The sequence below is a fragment of the Notamacropus eugenii genome, chromosome 2 (genome assembly GCF_028372415.1).
Source record: "Notamacropus eugenii isolate mMacEug1 chromosome 2, mMacEug1.pri_v2, whole genome shotgun sequence".
Taxonomy (NCBI): domain Eukaryota; kingdom Metazoa; phylum Chordata; class Mammalia; order Diprotodontia; family Macropodidae; genus Notamacropus; species Notamacropus eugenii.
In genome coordinates this window covers 332,091,385-332,115,036 of record NC_092873.1, presented here as the reverse complement: position 1 = coordinate 332,115,036, position 23,652 = coordinate 332,091,385, and the positions used below count along the sequence as shown (strand labels likewise).

Here is a 23,652-nt window from a genome sequence, read left to right as displayed (position 1 = left end):
ATCTCATTATATCCTCATGACAACCTTGGAAGGTGTTATTATTTTCCTCATCTTACAGTTGAAGATGTAAGGCAGACAAAAGGGAAGATAGTCCAACCTCTTTGGTAACAAAAATAAAAATTAGTACAGAGTACCAATTTTTGACATCAATTCTATTTGGAAATCAGTATTTATGTCATTATTTTTGTCCTTTGTAGAATTTTCCCAACAAATAGTGATGGTGGCCCCAACCCTGAAGAGCCAGAAGATGAAGATGAAGATGTTCAGGCAGAAAGAACAAGAACTACAAGGGCATTGTCTGCTTCCAACCTGGATGAGGTGAAATTCTATGTGTAGATGTTTACTGAAATGTTTAGAAGATTGAGTCAACTCTCAAGTAAACAGTCTTTAATGTATTCTTGAACTATGAAGCTAAATAAGAAGAATGTGATGTTTTATTTTTGTACTTGAGGAAAATTTGCTTTAAGCACAGAAATACTTTTTTGAAATTCCAAAAGCCTTGGTGAGTCAAAGGCCTTGGATAAGCCATATTGTAAGGAATGTTGAATAGGTGTTAGGTCTGTGGATTTGACCTCTTTTTAAAATAAGCTACAATAAGGCCTCCTTTAACCAAATTCTTCATTCTGTGTAGAGAACAGCAAACTCGGGAAGCTTTCTTTAATTCCATTGTACATTCATGCATGGAAAAATGAATTTTCCAACACAAGCTGGAACAGTAGCCTCAATTATGTCAGTTAAGCATTGCCCTCAATGTGACCTAATTTGTTCAATGACTTGGGGCAAGGATAGAGTTGAGAGCAAGAGAGAACACAGCATCCAACTAAGGCATGATGAGAAAAATCAAGTTCTAGCTTCTTTTCCAGAAACCTGTTATTATTGTCAGCTGTCTGCGAAAAGAATACAAGGGCAAGAAGAAAAGCTGTTTTTCAAAGAGAAAGAAGAAACTGGCTACAAGAAATATCTCTTTCTGCGTTAAAAAAGGTCAATACACAAAAATTTTACCTGGGGTTTCTCTCCTTTGTTCTGTAGATTCAGTTGTAATTGTTCTAGATCTTATGCATAGTTTTTTGGGTTTTTTTGAGAGTGGATTCAGAGAGCTAAAGGGATATGGAGAAAATGACTAATGTGCCATCTTTTTGGTCACTCTCCAACTTAGCCACAAGCCCATAAACTTTCTATAGAAGTGGCTAATATAGGACTCTAAGCAGCATGGAAATTCTTATGGTACGTACGATACCTTATTCAAGGAGAACTGATTAGGCTTGTGTTACTTTTTCAAAAAGTCTTTTGGAAAAATGACTTAGATCAGTAGGAATTTAACTTATCTGTTACAGAGGCAGGATTTCCACCTAAGTTTCTGGACATTTAATTGCAATGACTCAGAAGCCAATATATCACCATGATTAATCAAGGATCATAGCAAATCATCCTGCCAACTCACTACTTTTTTGGTTCAGTAGTCAAAGATTTTCTGAGCTAAAATCCCCATAGCTTACTTAATGCCCTGGTGTAAATATGGACATTCTCCATACTCAGCACATACCTGTTTCTCACCTTCTATCAAACACCATGCTGCAAAACAAGGTATCGTGGGATTTTATTCACAAGAGTAAAGGTGCAGCGCTAACATAAGAATATAGGGTACAGGAAGTCGGGGAGTACCTTCACTGATTGTCATTCACTTTTCCTTCCAGGTGAGGTACTGGGACTGCTAGGACACAATGGAGCTGGCAAAAGTACATGTATTAGGATGATAACTGGAGATACAAGACCAACTGCAGGGAAGGTGAGAGGAAAAGAAGGGGAATATTTTGGTTGAAGACACCAGAAACAGAGTAAACAGTAATGGTAATCTTTAGGTTCTTTACTACTTCAAAGCTCAATTTATAATAAGTGGTTGTGATACTTTTTCACAAACGTTTTTAGTGGAGGGAGAGAAAGATGGGAATGTATTTCTATTACTAGCCAAGAAGACATAGTCAGTGAAAGGAAATGTGAATTGCCCCCATAAAACACATTTAAGTGCCTGATGTGTTTGTAGCACTGTCTTAGGGGCTGATGACACAAAATGGTGTAAGACAAGAAGAATATAAAATAGTTGCAGAAAAAGGAGAATATACCTTCAGGGCAAGTAGATAGCTATTCACTGATAGAACTCTGTGCTTGGAATCAGAAAGAACTGAGTTTTAATCTAGCCAAAACATTTGTCTATGTGACACTGGTCAAGTCACTGAACCTCTATTTGCCTCAATTGCCTCACTTGTAAAATGAGGATAATAATAGCACCTATATCCCAGTGTTGTTATGCAGATCAAATGAGATAATAATTGTAAAGCATTTAATTTAACACAGAGCCTGGACTCAGGAAAATTCATTTTTGTGAGTTCAAATCTGGCCCCAGACACTTACTGGCTGTGTGACCCTGGTCAAGTCACTTAATTCTGTTTGCCTCAGTTTCCTCACCTGTAAAATGAACTGAAGAAGGAAATAGCAAACCTCTCTAGTATCTTTGTCAAGAAAATCCTAAATGGGATCATGGAGAGTCAAACATAACTGAGAAACAACAACAACAAATGGCACATAATTAGCACTATATAAAAGTAGTAGTAATAGTAAAAAAAAAAAAAAGTACAATGCAACAGAAAAAACAATGAGTTTGGAGTCAGAGAATTTGAGTTCTAGACTTCACATGTATCACCTTAGTAAGTCATAATGTTCCTGGAAGTTAGAATAGATGAATGAATGAATGAATGAATGAATGAATGAATGAATGAATGAATGAAAAAGCATTAATTAAGTTCTCACTTTATGCAAGGGACTGTGCCCAGCATGACAAATATAATATATTTATATAATATATTTGTATAATATAAATATAAAAGTGAAATAGCCTTTGCCTTTTAAATAAAAACCCTATATTAAGTCAATATGTGCAGGGGAGTGATGGCCTTCTAGCTAAATGAATCTAGTTGTCAGAACCAATGCTCAGATGGGACTAGTCCATACTAGAGCAGAGTTGGTATGAGGGAAAAGGATATGAGACCTTTAATCACTAGCTAAGGTCTAGTTAGAATCTGAGATCCAAGATACCATTTCAGGTAGAGACAGGGTAGGAGACACTGGGGATTCTGGGAGTAGAGAGGTCTGGAGATCCAAAAAGTAGTCATCAAAGGCAAGTCCAAAGGCAACTCCAATGAGTCCATTGACTCAGCAGTAGGAGTCAATGACTCAAACAATGAAATGGAACCACTTGCGTCAGAAGCCAAGTACCAAGATATTTGAGATTGAAGTTCAGAAGAATATTCACTAAGGGTGAGGGACAGAAGAAAGAGTGTAAGAGAGAAGTGATGTTGTGAGAAGCATTTTTCTGTATATTTACTTTCATGTCAATCCTCATAAATTTGTTCTATCATCCTTTCTCCTCTTCTAGATCTACTTTTTTACATTTACTTTGACTCAAGTTATAATTAAAAATACATTACTGAGTTACATGGGGGCAGCTGGGTAGTACAGTGGATAGAGTGCCAGGCCTAGAGTCAGGAAGACTCATCTTGAGTTCAAATATAGTCTCAGATACTTACTAGCTGTGTGACCCTGGGTAAGTCACTTAGCTCTGTTTGCCTCAGTTTCCTTCTCTACAAAATGAACTGGAGAAGGAAATGGCAAACCACTTAAGTATCTTTGCCAAGAAAACCCCAAATGAGGTCATGAAGAGTCAGATACACATGAACCAACTGAACAACATGAGATATGCGTCAGTTTCTGAATTTAATTTAAAAAAAATTATAATTCATCTACTACATTATGTACAAGCCACACATAGTGGAGATAGAAAGAAAAAAATGGGACAGTCCCTGATCTCAATGAGTTCATATTCCAGAGACAAAATCACATGTACACTGAGAAGTAAATGTAAAATATATCTCATATATATATATATATATATATATATATATATATATATATACATATATATATATGTATATATATATATATACATATACATATTTTAAACAAATAAAGGCCATGGGGGGTTTAAGAAAAAAGCATTAACAAGCAAGAAAATAAGGAAGGGAAAGTCTCTTGTAGGAAGTGACATAAGCTAAGCTTTGGAAGGATTTAGGGATTACAAATGATTTATACAAGGAACCACTAGCAACCCTATTTGACTGGAATACATGGTGCCTAAGGAGAAACAATGGGAAACCATCTTGAAAAAAAAGTCAGAATCAGAATGTAAAGGGCTTTAAATGTCAAAAAGAGGAGGCTGTATTTTTATCTTAGAGAAAATAGGGAATCATTGAAGTTTCTTGAGTGGTATAGTTGTACCCTTGCTTCAGAAATATCTAATGAAAATCTGTATGTAGGTTGGACTGGAAAGGGAAGAGAGACAGGGAGACCAGTTACAAAACTCTTGCAATAGACTCCAAAATGAAATGCTTTGGTATATGATATTGAAAGGCAGCAGGGTTGCCCAGACATAGAGATTGAGGGCATTTAGGGGTCAAAGACCAGGCATATCAACAATAATATATACATATGTGTGTATATATATATATATATATATACACACACACACGCACACATACACACATATATACATATATATTATTGAGTTCAATTCTGGTCTCAGATTGAGACACATATATCCATATATACCTACCTCTCTCTATATATATGCCTACACACACGCGCACACACACACACACACACACACACACACACACACACACACACATACACCTACTATTTGCAGAGCACTGGAACACATGTGAAGTTTAAATAAGGTCTGATGCTTACTTTAATGGAATTTAGAGTCATCAAGGGAGGTAAGATACAAATATAGACAATTATACTCCACAATATTATAGTGATAAAAGAATTAGTTACCCATCCTCCACCCCGAAATGTGCTATGGGAATTCTGGAAAGCCAAGATCGTCATCAACAGAGGGTAAAAATGAAGACTACATGGCTAAGACATTAGATTTAAAAAGTTTGTTGGGACATCAACAGATAAGGAAGGAAAAAGAAAAGCCTTCCAAGATTAAGGGACAGAATGAGAAAGGATAATGAAACAGAGAGCTAGTAAGAGAAGAGGATCAATCAATTTTTCCTTTTGAATGAAATACAGGAAGAGGAGTATTGTTGGCATTGGAGAAAGTCAGAAAAATGGAGGAAGTGATACCAAATCATGGGAAGGCATTGATGAGCAGTTAGAGGAAAATGGATTTTAATCAGGAGGCAATTAAAACTTTTTGAGGAGTTTCATAACAAATCTTTACTTAAGGAAGAAAAGTTATTCTGACAATGTGAAGGATGAATTGGACAGAGAGATGTTGCAAATAGTTGAATATTGAGATGGTAAGAGACATTAATCCAATCACTTGGAGACTGTGCCATAAAGATCAGATGAAAGGACTGAAGACAAACCTGAGGATCTTTCACCTTGACTTGGGGAAATGCTGAGAGAGAACAAATTCTCTATAAGTTTATTCTCTGTCTTTGCAGAAACCAGGAGTTATGTGTTCATTAAGTTAGTTATTCTGTGTAGCTAAGTTATTTCAGAACTACTTGCTGCAGTTAGCATATTGGTTATTTTTTAATACATTATGAAACACTTCAATGATCTGTGATGTCTCTGAAATAGATATTTTCTCCATTAATACAGATCTCAAGGTCACTACAACTTAATAGAACACATGAGAGAATTATTATGGCAGAAAACTCAACCTCTGGGGCTGAGCTAGTGATGAATGTCTCTGAACTTACCTAGAGTGATCCCTACAGCAGGCATATGAATTGTCCCCAAGCTAAAAATGGCATACTGTTGAAATATATGTGCTTCAAAACTGAATGCTAAACTTAAATGTGGCTGTTTTGTGTAGGTGGTTCTGAAAGGAAACAAAACAACGAGTCAACAAAGAGATGAAATGATTAATACACTTGGGTACTGTGCTCAGGAGAATTCATTATGGCAAAATCTTACAATGAGAGAACATCTGGAAGTCTATGCTGCAGTGAAAGGGCTAAAGAAAGAACATGCCATGGTCACTATTTCACGGTATAGTAAAAAGGAAAACTGCACCAGTTCTCCAGAGGAGGAAGAGACAGGCTAGAGCAGGGGTGAGGAACCCGCAGCCTTGAGGCCATATGAGGTCCTCTAGGTCTTCAAATACAGCCCCAAAGAGACCTAGAGGGCCACATGTGTCCTGGAGGCCACAGGTTCCCCACCCCTGGGCTAGAGTTGTAACAAGGATGAAACAAGAGTGGAACTTGCCTTTGGCATGCAAAACTAAGTAACACAAAACTTATGTTTTTTAAAAAATGAAAATAACTATTAAGTATAGGAAACTATGATTTTATAACCTTATCTTAGATTCAGTATTGCTTTGGGACAAAGGTGAGAACATGCTAGTGGAAAATCCTATACAAAACTAGGCACAAAGATTTTAAATTGTTACTAAATTTTGCTAGATTATAAGTGGTTGATCTGAGACTGGTCCTGTTGTATTTTGTCTCAGTTCATTGATCATTATTACAAAACCTAATAGGAAATAAAATTTGAAATCTGAAATTAATTGGTCAAGGTAAACTGAAATGAATGCTTGTTATGTTTATAAGCCAATTACAATAACAAAACTCCTCTCTTGCTCCTTACATGAGTCACTTCATGATAACCAGAGTTGAGACTTCCTTCTACATTGTACTTACTCTCTTTTTGGGGGGACATTCTTCCAGTGTCCAACCATTGGCCAATGAGCCTGATTCAAAGCATTTTTTTCCTTTTAAAATTTAGTTTTTGATAATGAGTATTTATTTTCTTTCCTACACCTATATTGAAAAGAAAATTATGCATAGTAAAAGATGCATAAAAAATGCATAGTAAAAGAAAACAAATATTGACTTTGGTCACATCCAAAAATGTATGTTTTGTTCTTCATCTTGAGTCCATTACCTCTCTAGCAGGAGGTGGGTAGCATGTTTTATCATTGGTCATTGGATTGATGAGAGTTTCCAAGCCCTCTAAAGTCACTTGTCTTTGAAATGATATTATTGTGTAATTTTTTTCTCATGATTCTGCTCACTTTACTCTGCATTTGTTTGTTAAGTCTTATGTTTCTCTGAATCCATCCACCATTTTCATCATTTCTTATATTATTTCTTATAATAGTATTTCAGTACATTAATATACCATAATTTGTTCAATCATTCCCCAAGTCATGGGCATTCTCTCATTTTGAACATTGTTGTACATATGAGTAATTTTCCCCTTTTTAAAATCTCTCTGAGGTATAAACCTAAAAGTGATATTGCTAAGCCAAAAGGCATATGCTCACTTTACTGATCTATTGAGTATAATTCAAAATTGCTGTCCAAGGATGACTGGATCATTCACAACTCCGCCAACAAGGCAGTAGCAGCCCATTTTCCTACAATGCCTACCACACTCATAATTTTCATTTCTTTGTCATCCTGGCCAATCTGATGGGTGTGAGGTAGAACCTCAAGTTGCTTTAATTGGCATTTCTCCAATCAATCTGTTTTCTATCAGATTAAAGGATGCTCTAAAACTTCAGGAGTACATGAAGGTTGCAATCAAGGACTTACCAACAGGAATAACTCGAAAGGTATGTAATATGCTTGGCATTCTTTTAAGCATTGTCATAGTGATAATGAATAATTGTATTTCTCTGCATTTTAGTTGTGCTTTGCTCTGAGTATCCTGGAAAATCCAGCTGTCATGCTTCTGGATGAACCATCAACTGGAATGGATCCAGAAGGGCAGCAACTAATATGGTGAGGAGAATTATAAGAAAACTCAATGCCAAACAAAGTCTGTTTAGAATTTAATCTTCTGGTTGACCCTATGAAAATTAAGCATTAAAAAAGCTCTATTTCCTACTTCATCCTAATTCATCTGCTCTGTAGAAAAATATTTAGCACCAAAGGTTTTTCTGACATTTCTGATCTCAGTATTATTCAAAAATAAATAGTTCAATAAATAATCCATGCAAGGCCCCAACAAATTTCTAAGGATTTTGTTTCTAGTCTTCTAGGATAGAAGATTTTGTTTCTAGTCTTCCATCTAATAAGTTTATTTTCATTTTTAAAAAATTAGTTCAATATTTCTCTTTTTTTACTGCAACTTCTGCCTTTTTCCTGGAGAAAAAAACCCTCATTCACTATTTCTTTGTTCAATCCAATTCCTTCAATTCATGCATCTATATCCTTCTTGGCTCTTTGCTACCTTACCATGTCTCCTCTGCAGGAATGTTCTTCCCTTTATCAGATCTGAATTGTCTAAACAAGTATTTTCTGTGACCACTTCAATTTCTTTTGTCAAATTTTATGCAAATATTATTGTGCTTCTTCTAATCCCATGCATTTTCTTGGCTTCACTATAGGCAGACTATCCAAGCAATCTTTAAGAAGAAGGAGAGTGGTGCTATCCTGACTACACATTACATGGCAGAAGCTGAAGCTGTGTGTGACCGAGTGGCCATCTTGGTATCAGGACAGCTTCGGTGGGTGAATGTGGGTCCCAATTTTATAAGCAAAGATACAACAAAATAAGAGAATCTTTGCCACTCTCTCTCTCTGTCTCTGTTTCTGTCTCTGTTTCATCCTATCTCTCTTTCTCTCTGTCTCTGTTTCTATCTCTATCTTTCTCTCTGCATTTCTGTTTTTCTCTCTGTCTTTCTCTCTGTCTCTGTCTTTCTGTCTGTCTCTGTTTCTCTATCTGTGCCTTTCTGTTTGTGTGTGTGCGTGTGCATATGTGTCTCATTGTAGCACCAATGCAATATTCACAGTGCCTACAGTGGCCTTGAATATCTTGGTACAATTCTAAATCACGAAATACAACAGACTCTCCACATGGAGTACAGATCCAAAACACTTTTTCAGACACTAGAAAGCCAAATCCATAATAGTGACAAAAATCTATATGCAATAACAATGCAGAGGGCAACAACTCCAAGCCTTCCCCCTGCTAGGCTTCCCACAAACCAGCTCCATTAAATAAATCAGAAGCAGGCTCTCTTAAACAAAATCACAAACAAGCTCTCTCATTCAAGCTAGCCAGCTCCCTGCTTACCTGCATCCTCTGACTTCCCTCACTGTATCAATAAGCACCTCAATATGCACCTCCAGGCCTGCTATCACAGGTTCTTAGATCTGCATTCATAAAAGGAAAACAACTTCCAAGGGGTTAAGAATCACTTTAATCAAGCACATGTATCGTTCTTTTAACCAAGTACATGCATCATTCAGTTAGTTCAGGGAGTCAGCACCCTGAATTTCAAAAAAAATACAGAGAAATCAAAAGGCTTCCTCTGTCTGACTTCAACAGACAATTGGACCCTAACTGTCTGACCGTCATTACCAGAGAGGGAAGTATGACATCTGGGTTCTCAAAGCTAGGGGGATCCTTAGAGACTTCCAGAGTCCTCATCTGGTCAAACAAACACTTCCAGTCAGTAAGCCCCAAAGTAATCAATAGACATGATTTCCTCTGCCTGGCCATAATTCAACAGACAGTTACAGCTGTCTGACCACCTTTACCATAGAGGGAAGCAAGACATCTGAGTTCTCAAAACTGGGGGGCTTCTTAGTGACTTTCCAGAGTCCTCGTCTCACCAAACACTCTTACAAAAACTAAGCCCCAAAGTAAAACCTCAACTCAGAGTGTTTATACCTTTTTCAGAACCAGAGGGAATCACAACCCTTTGACCCAGTGCCTCAATAGAAAAAATAAAAAGTACTTGGGACGCTCCTACAAAACAATTCCCCTAATCAAGTTTCCCATCAATGGATAGGAAAGATCTTTAATCACATTAAACTAATTAACAATAAAATACATGCACTGTTTCTAATTAAAGATACTCTTTTTTCTGTACTTTACTCCTTGTAAAGACTCTTGATGAATAAAGGTAAGATTATATCAGAGGCACTTGATTACATTAAAAAAGAAACAACAAAAGATCCTATTTTGATTGCCATCACACTCACCAATTTCCTCTCAGCTCTGCACTAGCTCTGCCTTTTCTTGTTCCATCCTTCCTGTTCCACCCTGTTCATCAAGCTCCTCCCACCAAAGCCTCCATGTGACTCAGGCTTCCACATGACCCAGGCAGGTCACATGGGCCTATTAATGGATGGGAAAGAGCTTTCTATTAAGAAGCAAAATTACATTAACAATATGCAAAAATACATTATCCATACACTCATCTTCTCCCATTTTCCCTACTCCAGATGCATTGGTTCCATCCAACATCTGAAAAGCAAATTTGGCAAAGATTATTTACTGGAAATAAAAGTGAAAGAACCTGGACAAGTGAGACATCTCCATGAAGAGATTCTGAAGCTTTTTCCAACAGCAGCAAGGCAAGAAAGGTAAGGAAAATTGTTTCCTTCCCTGTGGTGTCAAAAGTAAATTTAATCTTCTCATCAGTTTTTCTTGCTTTATGGTGTGTCAAAAAAAAGTGAATATTTTATTCTGCATTTTATACACAAAGATGTCAGAATTTTAACATTAAATTAATATCCAAGTATTTAATATCCAAGAGTTTCCATCTTAGAGAGAGAAGTGTCTAAACTGGCACAGTCTAGTCATTTCTTTCATATATATATGCATATGTACACACACATACATATATACATATACATACATACATACATACATACATACATACATATATATATATATGTAGTACCATGGAAATACTGGCATACCAGTAATACATGGAAAATAAATACATAATATACAGAAGATAACTTTATAGGAAAGGGTACCAATAGCACAAAGGAGAGTAAAAGACATTCTAGAGAAGATAAAAGTACTCATGATAGAGATAATAAGTAGATAAAGAGATAGAAAAATAGCATTTGCTTAGTGCTTTAGAGATTTCAAACACTTTATGTATGCTAGTCTGTCAATAAACATTTATTAAGTGCATACTATGTGCCAGGTACTGTGCTAAATACTTTATTTCCTCATTTGATATTTGCAATAACTCTGGGAGGTAGGTGTTATTTTTCCTTCTGCTTCACACAGGAGGAAACTGAGGCAAAATTCCAGAAAGACAGGCTTGAGAAGTGCTTACTTTAAGTAAAAAATAAGAGTTTATAGGTGAACCTGCATCAGTTCTTTTTTAAGGTATTTTTTTCAAAGGTTTTTGCACCTCTTTTACCAAAATGTTAATTCTCTTTTCGTAATTTCTTACATCACTCTCATCTCTTTCCCCATTTTCTCCTCTACAACTCAAAGCTCTTTCTTTGACTCTTCCAGGAATGCTTGTTGGGCTTAGTTCTAATCGGCATTTTTCCTTCAGGCTTTGCTTGTAGCAATTTTCATAATGTTGTTTTCTTATGAGTTCATGTCTTGATATTCTCTGCCACCACAATAACTTTTTTTTAAAATTTTTTAAAATTAATTTACCTATTTTCAGTTTCCAATGATCATTTCCTTAAGTATTATATTTTCTCCCTCTTCCTCCTCACTTGTTCTCCAAGACAGCATGCAATCTTATATGGGTTCTACAAATACATGCTTATTAAACACATTTTCACATATTGCATAGAAGAATTAAGACGAATAGGAGAAGCAATGAATAAAACCAAAGGAAAACGTAACAAAAGAGAAAATAGTCCACTTCATTCTGCATTGGAACTCCATAGTACTTTATTTGGATGTGGATCAGATTTTGTATCATGAGCCCTTTGGAACTGTTGTAGGTCCTTACATTGCTGTGAAGGTCTAAGTTTATCAAAAAACAAAGTCCTTGAATACTGTGGTTGTTATTGTATATAATATTCTTTTAGCTCTGATCCTTTCACTCAGCATCAGTTCATATAAATCTTTCCAGGTTTTTCTGAAGTCTGCCTGTTTGTCATTTCTTATAGCACAGTGGTATACTATTATATTCATAAATCACAACTTGTTCAAAGATTCCCCAATTGATAGGCACCCCCTTGATTTCCAGTTCTTGGACATCACAAAAACAGCTGCTATAAATTTTTGTACATGTAGGTCCTTTTTCCATTTTTGTGATCTCTCTGAGATATAGCCCTAGAAGCAGTATTGCTGGGTCAAAGGGTATGCACATTATTATAGCCCTTTGGGCATAGTTTCAAATTGCTCTCCAGAATGGCTGGATCAGCTCACAGCTCCACCAACATTGAATTAGTGTTCCAACTCTCCCACATCTTCTCTAACATGTATCATTTTCCTGTTTTGTCATGTTAGCCAATCTGACAGGTGTGATATCTCAGAGTTGTTTTGATTTGCATCTCGCTAATCAATAGTGTTTTAGAGCACTTTTTGATATGACTATAGATAGCTTTAATTTCTTCATCTAAAAGCTTCCTGTTCGTACCCTTTGACCATTTATCAATTGAGGAATGACTTGTATTCTTGCAAATTTGATTTAGTTCTCTATATATTCTAGAAATGAGGCATTTATTACAGACACTAGCTGTAAAAATTCTTTCCCAGTTTTCTGTTTCCCTCCTAATCTTGATTGCATTGGGTTTGTTTGTGCAACAAATTTTCAATTTAATGCAATCAAAATTATCCATTTTGCATTTTATAATGTTCTCTGTCTCATGTTTGGTCATAAAATTTTCCATTCTCCATAAATCTGACAAGTATACTATTCATTTCTCCCTTAATTTGTTTATGGTATCAGCCTTCATGCCCAAATCATGAATCAATTTGGACTTTATTCTGGTATACAGTGTCAAGTGTTAGTTTATGCTCAATTTCTGCCACAATATTTTCCATTTTCCCCAGCAGCTTTTGTCAAATAGTGAGTTCTTATCCCAGAAGCTGGAGTCCTTGGGTTTATCAAACAGTAGACTGCTATAATCATTGACTACTGTGTCTTGTGAGCCTAACCTATTCCACTGATCTACCCCTCTAGTTCTTAGCCATTACCAAGTCATTTTAATGATTCCTGATTTATAATACAATTTGAGATCTGGTATGGCTAGGCCACCTTCTCTACCATTTCTTTTCATTAATTCCATTGACATCCTGGACATTTGTTCTTCCAGATGAATTTTTATGTTATTTTTGCTAGCTCTAGAAAATAATTTTTAGTAAATTGGTTGGTATGGCCATGAATAAGTAAATTAATTTAGGTATAATTGTCATTTTTATTATATTAGCTTGGCCTACCCATGTACAACTAATATTTTTCCAATTATTTAGATCTAGCTTTATTTGTACAAAAAGTGTTTTGTAATTTTTTCATATAGTCCCTGGGTGTCTTTTGGCAAATAGACTCACAAATATTTTGTATTGTCTACAGTAACTTTAAATGAGATTTCTCTTTTGATCTCTTGCTGTTGGGCATTGTTAGTAATATATAGAAACACAAATGATTTATGTAGGTTTATTTTGTATCCTGCAACTTTGCCAACGTTGTTTATTATCTCAAGTAGTTTTGTTACTTGATTCTCTAGGATTCTCTCAGTACATCATTACAGCATCTTCAAAGAGTGATAACTTAGTTCCTTCTTTGCCTATTCTAATTTCTTCTATTTCCTTTTCTTCTCTTATTGTGAAAGCTAACATTTCTAGTATCATATTGAATATCAGTGGTGATGATGGACATCCTTGTTTCATCACCAGACTTACTCGAAAGACATCTTGCTTATCCCCATGACATATAATGCTGTGCCACTTGGTGCATATGTGTTTAGTAATGATATTATTTCATTGTCTTTTAGCAGGATATAATTTCCTTCATTATCTGTTTTGATTAGTTTTATTTTCATGGTTTCTTTGTCTCAGATTATGTTTACTACCCTGTTTTTTTAATATCAGCTGAAGCATAATGTATTCTACTCCAACCTTTTACCCTTATCCTATATGTATTCCCCTGTTTCAAATGTGTTTCTTGTTAACAACATACTGTAGGATTATGTTGCTGTCCTCCTCCATTTTATGGGAGAGTTCTTCCCATTCAGTTTCACAGTTATGATTGCTGTCTGTGTCTTTCCCTCCATCCTATTCCACCCATTCATCCTTTTATTTCTCTATTCTCCTTTCCCTTCCTCAAAAGAGTTTTACTTTTGAAGATTGCCTCCCTCATTCTTCCCTTCCTTATATCTGTCCCCCACCTCCCTTTTCTTTCCCCTCCTATTGTCAGAAGGGCAAGTTAGATTTCTATAGTTAATTGAGTATGTTATTGCCTCCTTGAACCAAATCTTATGAGAGTAAAGTTCAAACAATGCTCATCATCCACCCTTCTTTCCCTCTACTGTGATATGTTTTTGTGTCTCTTCATATGATGCAATTACCCTTTCTGTCTCCTCATTTCCTCTTTTCCCATTGCAATCCCTTTGCATCCCTTAATTTTTTTTGTCATCACATCAGTTAAGTTATACCCACTCCCTCTATCTATGCATATCCCTTTTAAATGTCATAACAAACATACAATTTTCAATATTAACAAGTATCATCCTCCCACATACGGCTGTAAACAATTTGCTTATATTTAATGACAAGTTTCATTTTTCTTTTTTTCTCCCTGTTTACCTTTTTATGTCTCTCTTGAGTCCTATATTTGAAGATCGAATTTTCTGTTGAATTCTGGCCTTTTTATCAGGAAAGTCTGGAAATTCCTTATTTCATTGAATGTCCATCTCCTTTCCTGAAAGATTGTGCTCAATTTTGCTGGGTAATTGATCCTTGGTTGTAGTCCAAGTGTCTTTGTCTTAGGGAATATCATATTCCAATCCCTCAAATCTTTTAATGTAGAAGCTGAAAGGTCCTGTGTGATTCTGACTGTAGTTCCTCAATATTTGAATTGTTTCTTTCTGCCCGTTTGAAGTATTATCTCCTTGACCTGATAGTTCTGGAATTTGGCAACAATATTCCTTGGAATTTTCAATTTGAAGTTTTCTTTTGAAAAGTATTTGAAGCTCTTTATCCTGGATGTTTGCAGAATTTGTTTTTTGTCATTTGAATATTTACATTTAATCACTATAAGTCTTGAAGTTTAAAGCATAGTTTTTGTCTTTGCATTACAGTTACTCCATCAACAAAACTAAAAAATGTAATTATTTCTTATAGCAATTGTTCTTTTATAACATTTTGTCAAGTCCTAGGTTGTATCTAAAAGAAAAAAATAACTTTGTTCTTTTCTCCTACAAGATATTCCTCCTTGATGGTCTATAAATTGCCAGTGGAAGATGTGTATCCTCTTTCTCAGGCCTTTTCTAAATTAGAGGCAGGTAAGAGTGATTATTTTGAAAATTAGTTTCTACTTATCAGTGGAAATTCCCCCCAAAAATCAGTGCAACAGACATTTGAGAAAACTAAAGTCATTCCTTACATAACTTAAGGAGGCAAAACTCATGATTGAATTAAACAGTTTTGTTTTTTTTTAAGGACAATCTAATGCAGTGACATGCAGGCAAGATAACTAATTAAATCTTATATAGAGACACAAAATTAGCGATTTTAATGTCAAAAGTCAAACTGGAACATCTCATTAGATTTTTCTTCAACTACAGAGTGACTTTTGTTCATTCTTTGTACTTAAGGTATATAGATAGATAGATAGATAGATAGATAGATAGATAGATAGATAGATAGATAGATAATTTTTTATTTAATTATGTTATGCTCTGACTTGGGGGTGGGGGGAGACATGAATGAAAACTATGTGAACTGCTAACATAAATTCATTTTTATTCAGCTAAGCACACTTTCAACCTAGAGGAATACAGTCTCTCTCAGTCCACTTTAGAACAGGTGGGTTATTTTCTTAAAGATTTTCTATTTACCATGCAATTTATTGCTGTTCATTCATTTCAGTTGTGTCCAACTCTTTTGGGGGTTTTCTTGCCAAAGACACTGGATTGGTTTGCTGCTTCCTTCTCCAGCTCATTATATAGATGAGGAAACTGAGGCAAACAGGGTTAAATAACTTGCCCACAGAGCTAGTAGGTATCTGAGGGCAGGACTGGCACTCTATCTACTGCACCACCTAGCTGTATGACTAATTTAGCGCAAGCTTAGTGTGTGCTAGGTGGGTGTTTTAGCTTGCATTTCATATACTCTGCTAGAAGTGTGGTGCACCTGGGGCTCATTCTGCTTGTCCTGAGACTATAGAAGAGCATGCTTTCACTTTGTTAATCAATTAATCAGGAAGGGAGAATCTCTTTCAATTATTATATAGAAGATCCTCATAATATCAACTGTCTCCCTCACTAAACTGTACCTCTCCCAGGTAGATGGACAAGAAGAAAATCTTCAATGAAGTAAGTTCAAGTTACACTGGTGTAATATGAAATATGGCTCTGGATTATTGAAATTTCTCATAAAACTTGCTGGCCATGCTGCCATCTCATTCTGGAAAGTTTCCAAGTTCAGCTCATCATCTATATATTTCTTTTCTTTCTTTCCATCTTTCTTCATTTGTTTATATGTTTATTCATTTATCCATCCATTCATGTAGTTATGCATGCTTTCATCCATTAATTTCTTTGTTTATGTGACACAGAAAATCTGTTTGTCTATGGGCATAAGATTTATTGAACATAGTAAAGTACAACTCGAAGAAGCCACCAAATGTTCTATTCTTGAAGAACAGCTTGACTAACTGTCTCTAAATCTCATGGAGATTACTTTCTCATTTCTTTGGGTTGCTTGCACCTGAATGTTATGGAAGAAACAGAAAAATAGATGTAGAGAGACACTTTATGGTCAATGACTATAAACTTTAGAAAGAAGAGGACCTGAAAGTGAGAGGCAACTCAGATCCTGTATCACTATCACCTTCTTTTTAAATGATGATTTTTGTTCAGACCAAGGAGGAATAATAATAACAATAATGATAACAAAATCAACATTTATAAAGTATCTTATGGTTTACAAGCCTCTTTACTGATATAATAACCAACATCCTTATCATATTTTCAAAGTGTTCTTTAATTTAAGCCTTGAAAGAATCCAAGGAGTAGGTACAGTTATCCTTCCTACATCACAAGGGTTGGGGTATGGTGCCCCTGTGATCTGGAAAATCTGTGTAAAAATTTTTGGCCCTCCATTCATATCAGAGAAAGCTGAATTAATATAATATTAAAGATAAAATGTATTGATAATATACAATGCTATACATACATTTCATGGATTTTTTGAGTTTCTAAATTTCTCCTGTGTCATCTGCTGGCCTTTGTGTGTTGTCTGTGGCTTCTTCAACACCGTTTCCCTGCCCCCCACCAAATAATTTCCCATTTAATTTCTTATGCCAACCTTCTATATACCAAAACCAGGTTGGAGAAAGTTTCGGTGTGGAAATGATAACTGTGCTGTAAATGTTATTATACTCATTTTATAGACAAGAAAATTGAGGTTCAGAAAGATGAAGTGAATTGGCCATAGTCACAAAGTTAACCCAGGTCTTCCTGATTACAAATCCTACATCAGGCTAGGAAACTTCTCACAATAATATAATTCAAAGAAATGGCAGGGTGAACTCTGGGCACCAGTTACATAAGTAAGTTATGTGAGATTGAAATATTTTAAAGTACTTTGAGAATCTTAAAGCACTATGTAAGTGCTAGCTATAATAATAATGATAATTGTTGTTGTTATATATATTCTTCTCATTTAATTGGTGCTGTAAGAACTAAATTGCTACTTCATTCTTCTCTTTCCCCCTTATTTTTCCTTTAAGGTCTTCTTAGAGTTGTCAAAGGAGCAGGAGATGGGAGATTTTGAAGAGGAATTGGATACAACTATGAAATGGAGACTCCTCCCACAGGAAGAACCTTAAAGGCCTAGCCCTCCTAAGTTTATGTTTAAGATCTTTAAGATCTCTAAACATAATCTAAGATCATGTTTAAGATTTATGTTTAAGAATAAAGGTTTAAGAACCTTTATTTTAATGCATCTATATTTTTAATCTCATATATCATCTCAGAAATGTTTAATCAAACTTTTAAAGTATATTTTGTATTTACACAGAAACTGGTTAAATGTGTAACTCTTTGCTAGAATAAGGGAAGGAAGGATACCTTCAGGTAAAATCTTTATATTAAGCAGCATTGATAATGACATGGAACTGGAGTATATTGGTTTCCTATATATTTGCATACCATTATAAGAATACTTTCTGTACTATATTGTAGCCTTTTATCAGCAAAGGAATTGATAACAGTTTTTCTCAACTGGAAGGAGGGACTGAAGGATCATGGGAAGTAGAAGCTAGGGCAACTTTTTAGGCCCTAGAAAGGATGATGTAGGGGTGTGTGCAGGATGTGTACATGCATGCCAGCAAACAGGCAGTTGCAATGGCAGGATGCTGTTACTTGGGACTGAATGCAATCATTATCATTTGGGTCACTGGCTCATTGATTTGCCTAAAAAGTGCCTAAAAAGTGACAGAATTTACTGCCTTACTGAGATTGCATGAATGTATTCCTTTCCCATTTCCTTTCCCTCCTCTACCTCATAGCTGCCTGATAAACTGGTGTTGCTTAATACTAATTTTTGCTTATTTTCTGTCTGCATTTTTATAATGGGTTTTGTCTCCAGATGAATATAAGCTAATTTTTATTGTATTCTGAGTGTTTGTTATAAATATACCACACTATGTGGAAGGGCAAGAGAATTTCTAGATGAATAACCCTAGAGTTAATCAACTCTCTGTTTCTCTAAAAACAATAAAATACAGATCTATTTCGTATATTGTAAAAAAAAAAATATTTAATTATGAGCTTGACAACACTAGGATTGTTTTTGAATGGATACTTCTAAGGTTCAAATTTCTGAGTATATTGCTTCAGAATCAATTCAACAAACATTGTGCTTATGTGCTAGGCATTGTGCTAAGTTCTGGAGGTATAAGGACAACAATTAAACCATCCTTACCCCAATTCCTAATTGCAAGTTGGCAGTCATATCAGCTAATAGTAATCACATCTTAGATGGGGGAGAAGGCAGTGGCATGGAGGGGACAGAATTAGGTTGTCAAGTCTTCCTGTAAGTTAAAATTACCCTGGAAAATCCCTCAAATCACCTCCAAAATCAGTGTTCTAGTTTTAAATAGTTGCAACTAGAAAAGGATCAGAGTCCTTATATTTTTTTTTTGAAAAAGGCAATTTGTAACAGAGAGTAGATGGTTCTGAGAAAATTACTACAGAAACAATTGAACGTAAATTTTTTTCATAACATTCAACTAAGCTATTAGAAGACAGAGATGAAAATCAAGCCCTGAAGAAGAAAATGGAAATAATAGTAGAAGAATTAATGATCGGGGTGGGGGGGCATACTTGAAAAGGGCTTCACTGGGTGATTACATATTCATGACCCATAGTAATTATTTAAATGTTTATTTTTCTCTTACATAATGATGTGTTTTTTGCCAAGCACATATAGTTGAATTTTCATAAGTTAAATGAGTATATGATGAGATTCCACTGTTTAGACACTATAAATTTGCAGATGACTGTTTATCCAATGTGGTAGTAAACATAAAACCAAATTATATATGTGTATGTATGTGTGCATATATATATATATGTATATACATATAATGTATATGTGTGTTTTTATATATACATGATATATCTTGACACTTTTCTCCTCTTCACTTATATCTCTGCCATTAATCTTTTCCAGAATGTCTCTGTTTTGGGTGAGGTCTGACTTATGACATTCTTCTGGTAGTTTAGGTTCAATATTGGAACAATATCAGACACTTGTAGGCTATTCAAGAGCAAATGAAGGGAGATTTATTGAGCCATTGCCGAAGGATGTTTAACAATGATAGACACCTTGAGTTAATTTGACTGTACCAAGATCCCTTGCCTGAGTTATCATTGTGATCTACTAGGCAACAATTAGTGGACTCCTAGAACTCCTTATCACTGCTTTATACTCTGGCAATCAAAAAAGCAATGCCAACACTGAGGCTTTAGGCCCCTGAACCAACCAAATCCCAAGTAGGACAATAACACCTTTTAAGGAAAAACTAACCTAACTTACATGGGAGGAATGGTTAGGAAATTGGTCATATCACAGTCTACCCCTTGGTCTTGGTCTTCTAAGGGATATTCAATTACTTAAATGACTTTAGAGTTGTTATTGGTCAACCACTCAGTACATTTGGTATTCAAGAAGTCTGACACAGGAAACATTAAAGCAGGAGGAGAGAAGAAAAACAAAAACAGAAATATAACCAAAACAAGACAATGGAATAGCTCTCTGAGGGAGTGATTCTGGAAGAGTACCAAGAAGAACAGAGTCCCAGATCTAAATTATTAGTTGAGTGATACCAAATGTAAGGAAATGTGACCATAAACAGGAAAAGCACTAAAAATAACAGGGCTACAACAAAGATGATGTCACTTCCAGAATCTTTACTAATTGTCATGGCCTAGCTAATGTTTCCACCAGTTACAGCTTCTCACTTTCTGGAAGCCCCTTTGAGGGAAGAGGGGATATATAATTTTTGCTCCATGAGAGGACTCTGAGAGGCTTCTCCCTTTCTTCTATGAAGGCTGGTTAAATATTTTCACCTCCTTCTTGTTGCTAGAAGTCAAGGTTCTCTGAACAATGCCACCTTTTGATCCTTTAAACCTTCCCTTAGGAAGAGTTCTACAATCATTATTGGGTATTGTACCATCAGAAAAGGAGAGGTATCAATCAGTTTTACATCACAGTTAGCATTTGGCTATAACAAACCTGGGTTTTGCACTATACATGCCAGTGCTTCTAACTTTAGGCTTCCACTGCCATTGAGCTACTTAATTTGATGCTGTCACACAGGCTCATGCCTGCTGCTGTCCATTATCACTGGGTCCTTCTTCTGTGTCCATTGTCCCTAGGCCAGCACCCTTAGTCAGCACATTTCTACTCACTATGCCTCCTCTCCTTTCCATTCAATGCTTCTTGAGCTTTCAGCTCTTCCCACTGTCCTCTCTACCAAGGTCAACAGTTACCCCTTGTGCCAGGGCAGGATAACTTAGACTATTAAGGCCTGAGCTCTCTCATGCTATGCTAGTATGAATTGTTGCTGTTAATCTGAGTGCTATTACATTGTCACTGTTGGAACTTGACTCCATCTCCCCTAAGTCAGGCCTGATCTGCACCCCCCCCCCATATGGTGGGTTGCTATAGGCCAGTGCTACCACTGCCCTGATGGTTTTAGAAGGAGCACAGTGAATGTTCCTACTGTTGGACCTAATCCATTCTTCCTGAGCTGACCAGAATATCATTGCTACTGGAATGTCCTTCATAGTTGCTGATGTTGGGAACCAAGGATTCTCAGTGACCACTGATGCCAGGGCTTACATTCATCTTCCTTTTAGTGACCATCTTCTCCACTGAAGGAAATTCTTGCTGCTTCTAGTCAGTCCCCACTTTGGAATCCAGGAGTTCATGATGACATGAATACATAAGGCAGCTAACAGCACTAGGAATGTCCAGCTGGGATTGCCCTGCCCCTTATTAGGGTAGAGAGTTACAGGGGACAAGGAAGGGATAAGGGAAGGAAGAAGAAGTGAGGAGAGGAAGAGGAGGAGGAAAAGGAGAAAAGAAGAGGCAGAGCTAAGATTGTAGATTGGGGTAGCCACCTGCTGAATCCTCCCAATATTCCCCTCCAAGCAACTTTAAAATAATATTTCAAGTCAAATTTTGGAACAGTAGAACCAACAAATGTTTGGGTGAGACATTTTTCAGGTCTAAGAAAACTAAAGAAGTTGATAGGAGAAGAATTAGAAAAAATCCACTAATCATTTCCTGAAATAGATCCCCAAATTAAACCACCAAGGAATATTACAACCAAAGTCCAGTCCTCCCAGATCAAAGATAAAATACCACAAACAGTATTTTAGAGCAAGAGTCATGATCACAAATGGGATGGACTCTCCATAAAATGGAGGCATATAGCAGAATGGATTAAAAACCATAATCCTATAATATGTTATTTACAAGAAACATATTTGAACAAGGGGGAAGCACACAGAGTAAAGGCAAAATCCTGGAGTAGAATATATTATGCTTCAACTGAAGTTAAAAAAAAAGCAGAAGTAGCAATCCTAATCTCAGACAAAAGAAGCTAAGGAAAAAAATTCCTGGAAAGATAGATACGATAGGCCTGTGGAGAAAACTGAACAGAGATAGAAAGGAATATACCTTTTTCTCAGTGGAACATGGCACATACACAAAAATTGACCATGTACTAAGGTATAACAACCTCACAATTCAGTGCAGAAAAGCAGATATAGTCAATGCATCCTTTTCAGACCATGATGCAGTAAAAATTATATGTAATAAAGGTCCATGGAAGGATAGACCAAAAATTAATTGGTAACTAAATAATCTAAGCCTAAAGATCGAGTGGATCATGCAACAAATCATAGAAACAAACAATAATTTCATTCAAGAGAATTACAATAATGAGACAATCTACCAAAACTTATAGGATGCAGCAAAAGCATAATTGATCATATCAACAACAAAATTAACAGAAATCATATGATAATCACAATAGATGCAGAAAAAGTTTTGGACAAAATACAATACCTATTGCTATTGAAAACACTGGAGAGCATAGGAATAAATGGAGCCTTCCTTAAAATGATAAGTAGTATCTACCTAAAACCATCAGCAAATATTATATGTAATGGGGATAAGCAAGATGCCTTTCCAATAAGATTGAGGTGAAACATGGATGTCCATTATCACCACTGTTATGCAGTATAATTCTAGAAATGTTAGCTTTAGCAAAAAGAGAAGAAAAAGGAATAGAAGGAATTAGAATAGGCAAAGAAGAAATGAAGTTATCACTCTTTGGAGATGCAATAATGATATACTTAGAGAAACCTAGAGAATCAAGTAAAAAAACTACTTTAGGAAAGTGGTAGGATACAAAATAAACCCACATAATTCAACCGTATTTCTATATATTACTAACAAAGTCCAACAGCAAGAGATAGAAAGAAATCCCACTTAAAGTTACTTTAGACACTATGAAATATTTGGAAATCTTCCTGCCAAAACAAACCCAGGGACTATATGAACACAATTACAAAACACTTTTAACATAAATGAAGTCAAATCTAAATAATTGGAAAAGCATCAGTTGCTCATGGGTATGCCAAGCTAATATAATAAAAATGACAATTCTACCTAAATTAATTTACTTGTTCAGTGCCATACCAATCAAACTACCAAAAATTATTTTACAGAGCTAGGAAATATAATGTCAAAATTCATCTGGAAGAACAAAAGGTCCAGAACATCATGGAAATAAATGGAAAAAAAAACATTAGGAAATGTGGCCTAGCCATACCAGATATTGAATTGTATTATAAAGCAGCAATCATCAAAATCTCTTGGCGCTGACTAAGTGATAGAGGGGTGGATCAGTGAAACAGGTTAAGTACACAAGACACAGCAGTCAATGACTATAGCAGTCTACTGTTCAATAAACTCAAGGACCCCAGATTCTGAGATAAGACTTCACTGTTTGACAAAAACTGCTTGGAAAACTGAAAATTTAATGTAGCAGAATCTGGGCATAGACTAATGCCTGACACTCCATACCAGAATAAAGTCCAAATGGATACATAACTTAGGTATAAAGGCTAATACTAAAAAAAAAAAAAACTAGGGGAGAAAGGAATAGTT

General features: G+C 35.7%; 1 protein-coding gene across 4 annotated transcripts in view; it reads left to right on the top strand.

Moving 5' to 3' along the window:
• Nucleotides 1-19,501, top strand: part of LOC140528059 (ATP-binding cassette sub-family A member 10-like) — a 118,148-nt gene extending 98,647 nt beyond the window's left edge. For 2 of the 4 annotated variants that reach the window (XM_072645525.1, XM_072645523.1), the window contains 11 exons: nucleotides 198-318; nucleotides 864-981; nucleotides 1,695-1,786; nucleotides 5,888-6,063; nucleotides 7,555-7,630; nucleotides 7,705-7,799; nucleotides 8,408-8,527; nucleotides 10,254-10,394; nucleotides 15,163-15,242; nucleotides 15,710-15,765; nucleotides 17,693-19,501. In XM_072645525.1, coding sequence (XP_072501626.1) covers nucleotides 198-318; nucleotides 864-981; nucleotides 1,695-1,786; nucleotides 5,888-6,063; nucleotides 7,555-7,630; nucleotides 7,705-7,799; nucleotides 8,408-8,527; nucleotides 10,254-10,394; nucleotides 15,163-15,242; nucleotides 15,710-15,765; nucleotides 17,693-17,791 — 1,174 coding nt within the window. In that variant the 3' untranslated portion in view covers nucleotides 17,792-19,501. Of the gene's footprint in view, nucleotides 1-197; nucleotides 319-863; nucleotides 982-1,694; nucleotides 1,787-5,887; nucleotides 6,064-7,554; nucleotides 7,631-7,704; nucleotides 7,800-8,407; nucleotides 8,528-10,253; nucleotides 10,395-15,162; nucleotides 15,243-15,709; nucleotides 15,766-16,243; nucleotides 16,275-17,692 lie in introns of all 4 variants that reach the window. The other 2 variants (XM_072645524.1, XM_072645526.1) reach the window with 2 other exon arrangements.
• Nucleotides 19,502-23,652: the final 4,151 nt, after the last annotated feature.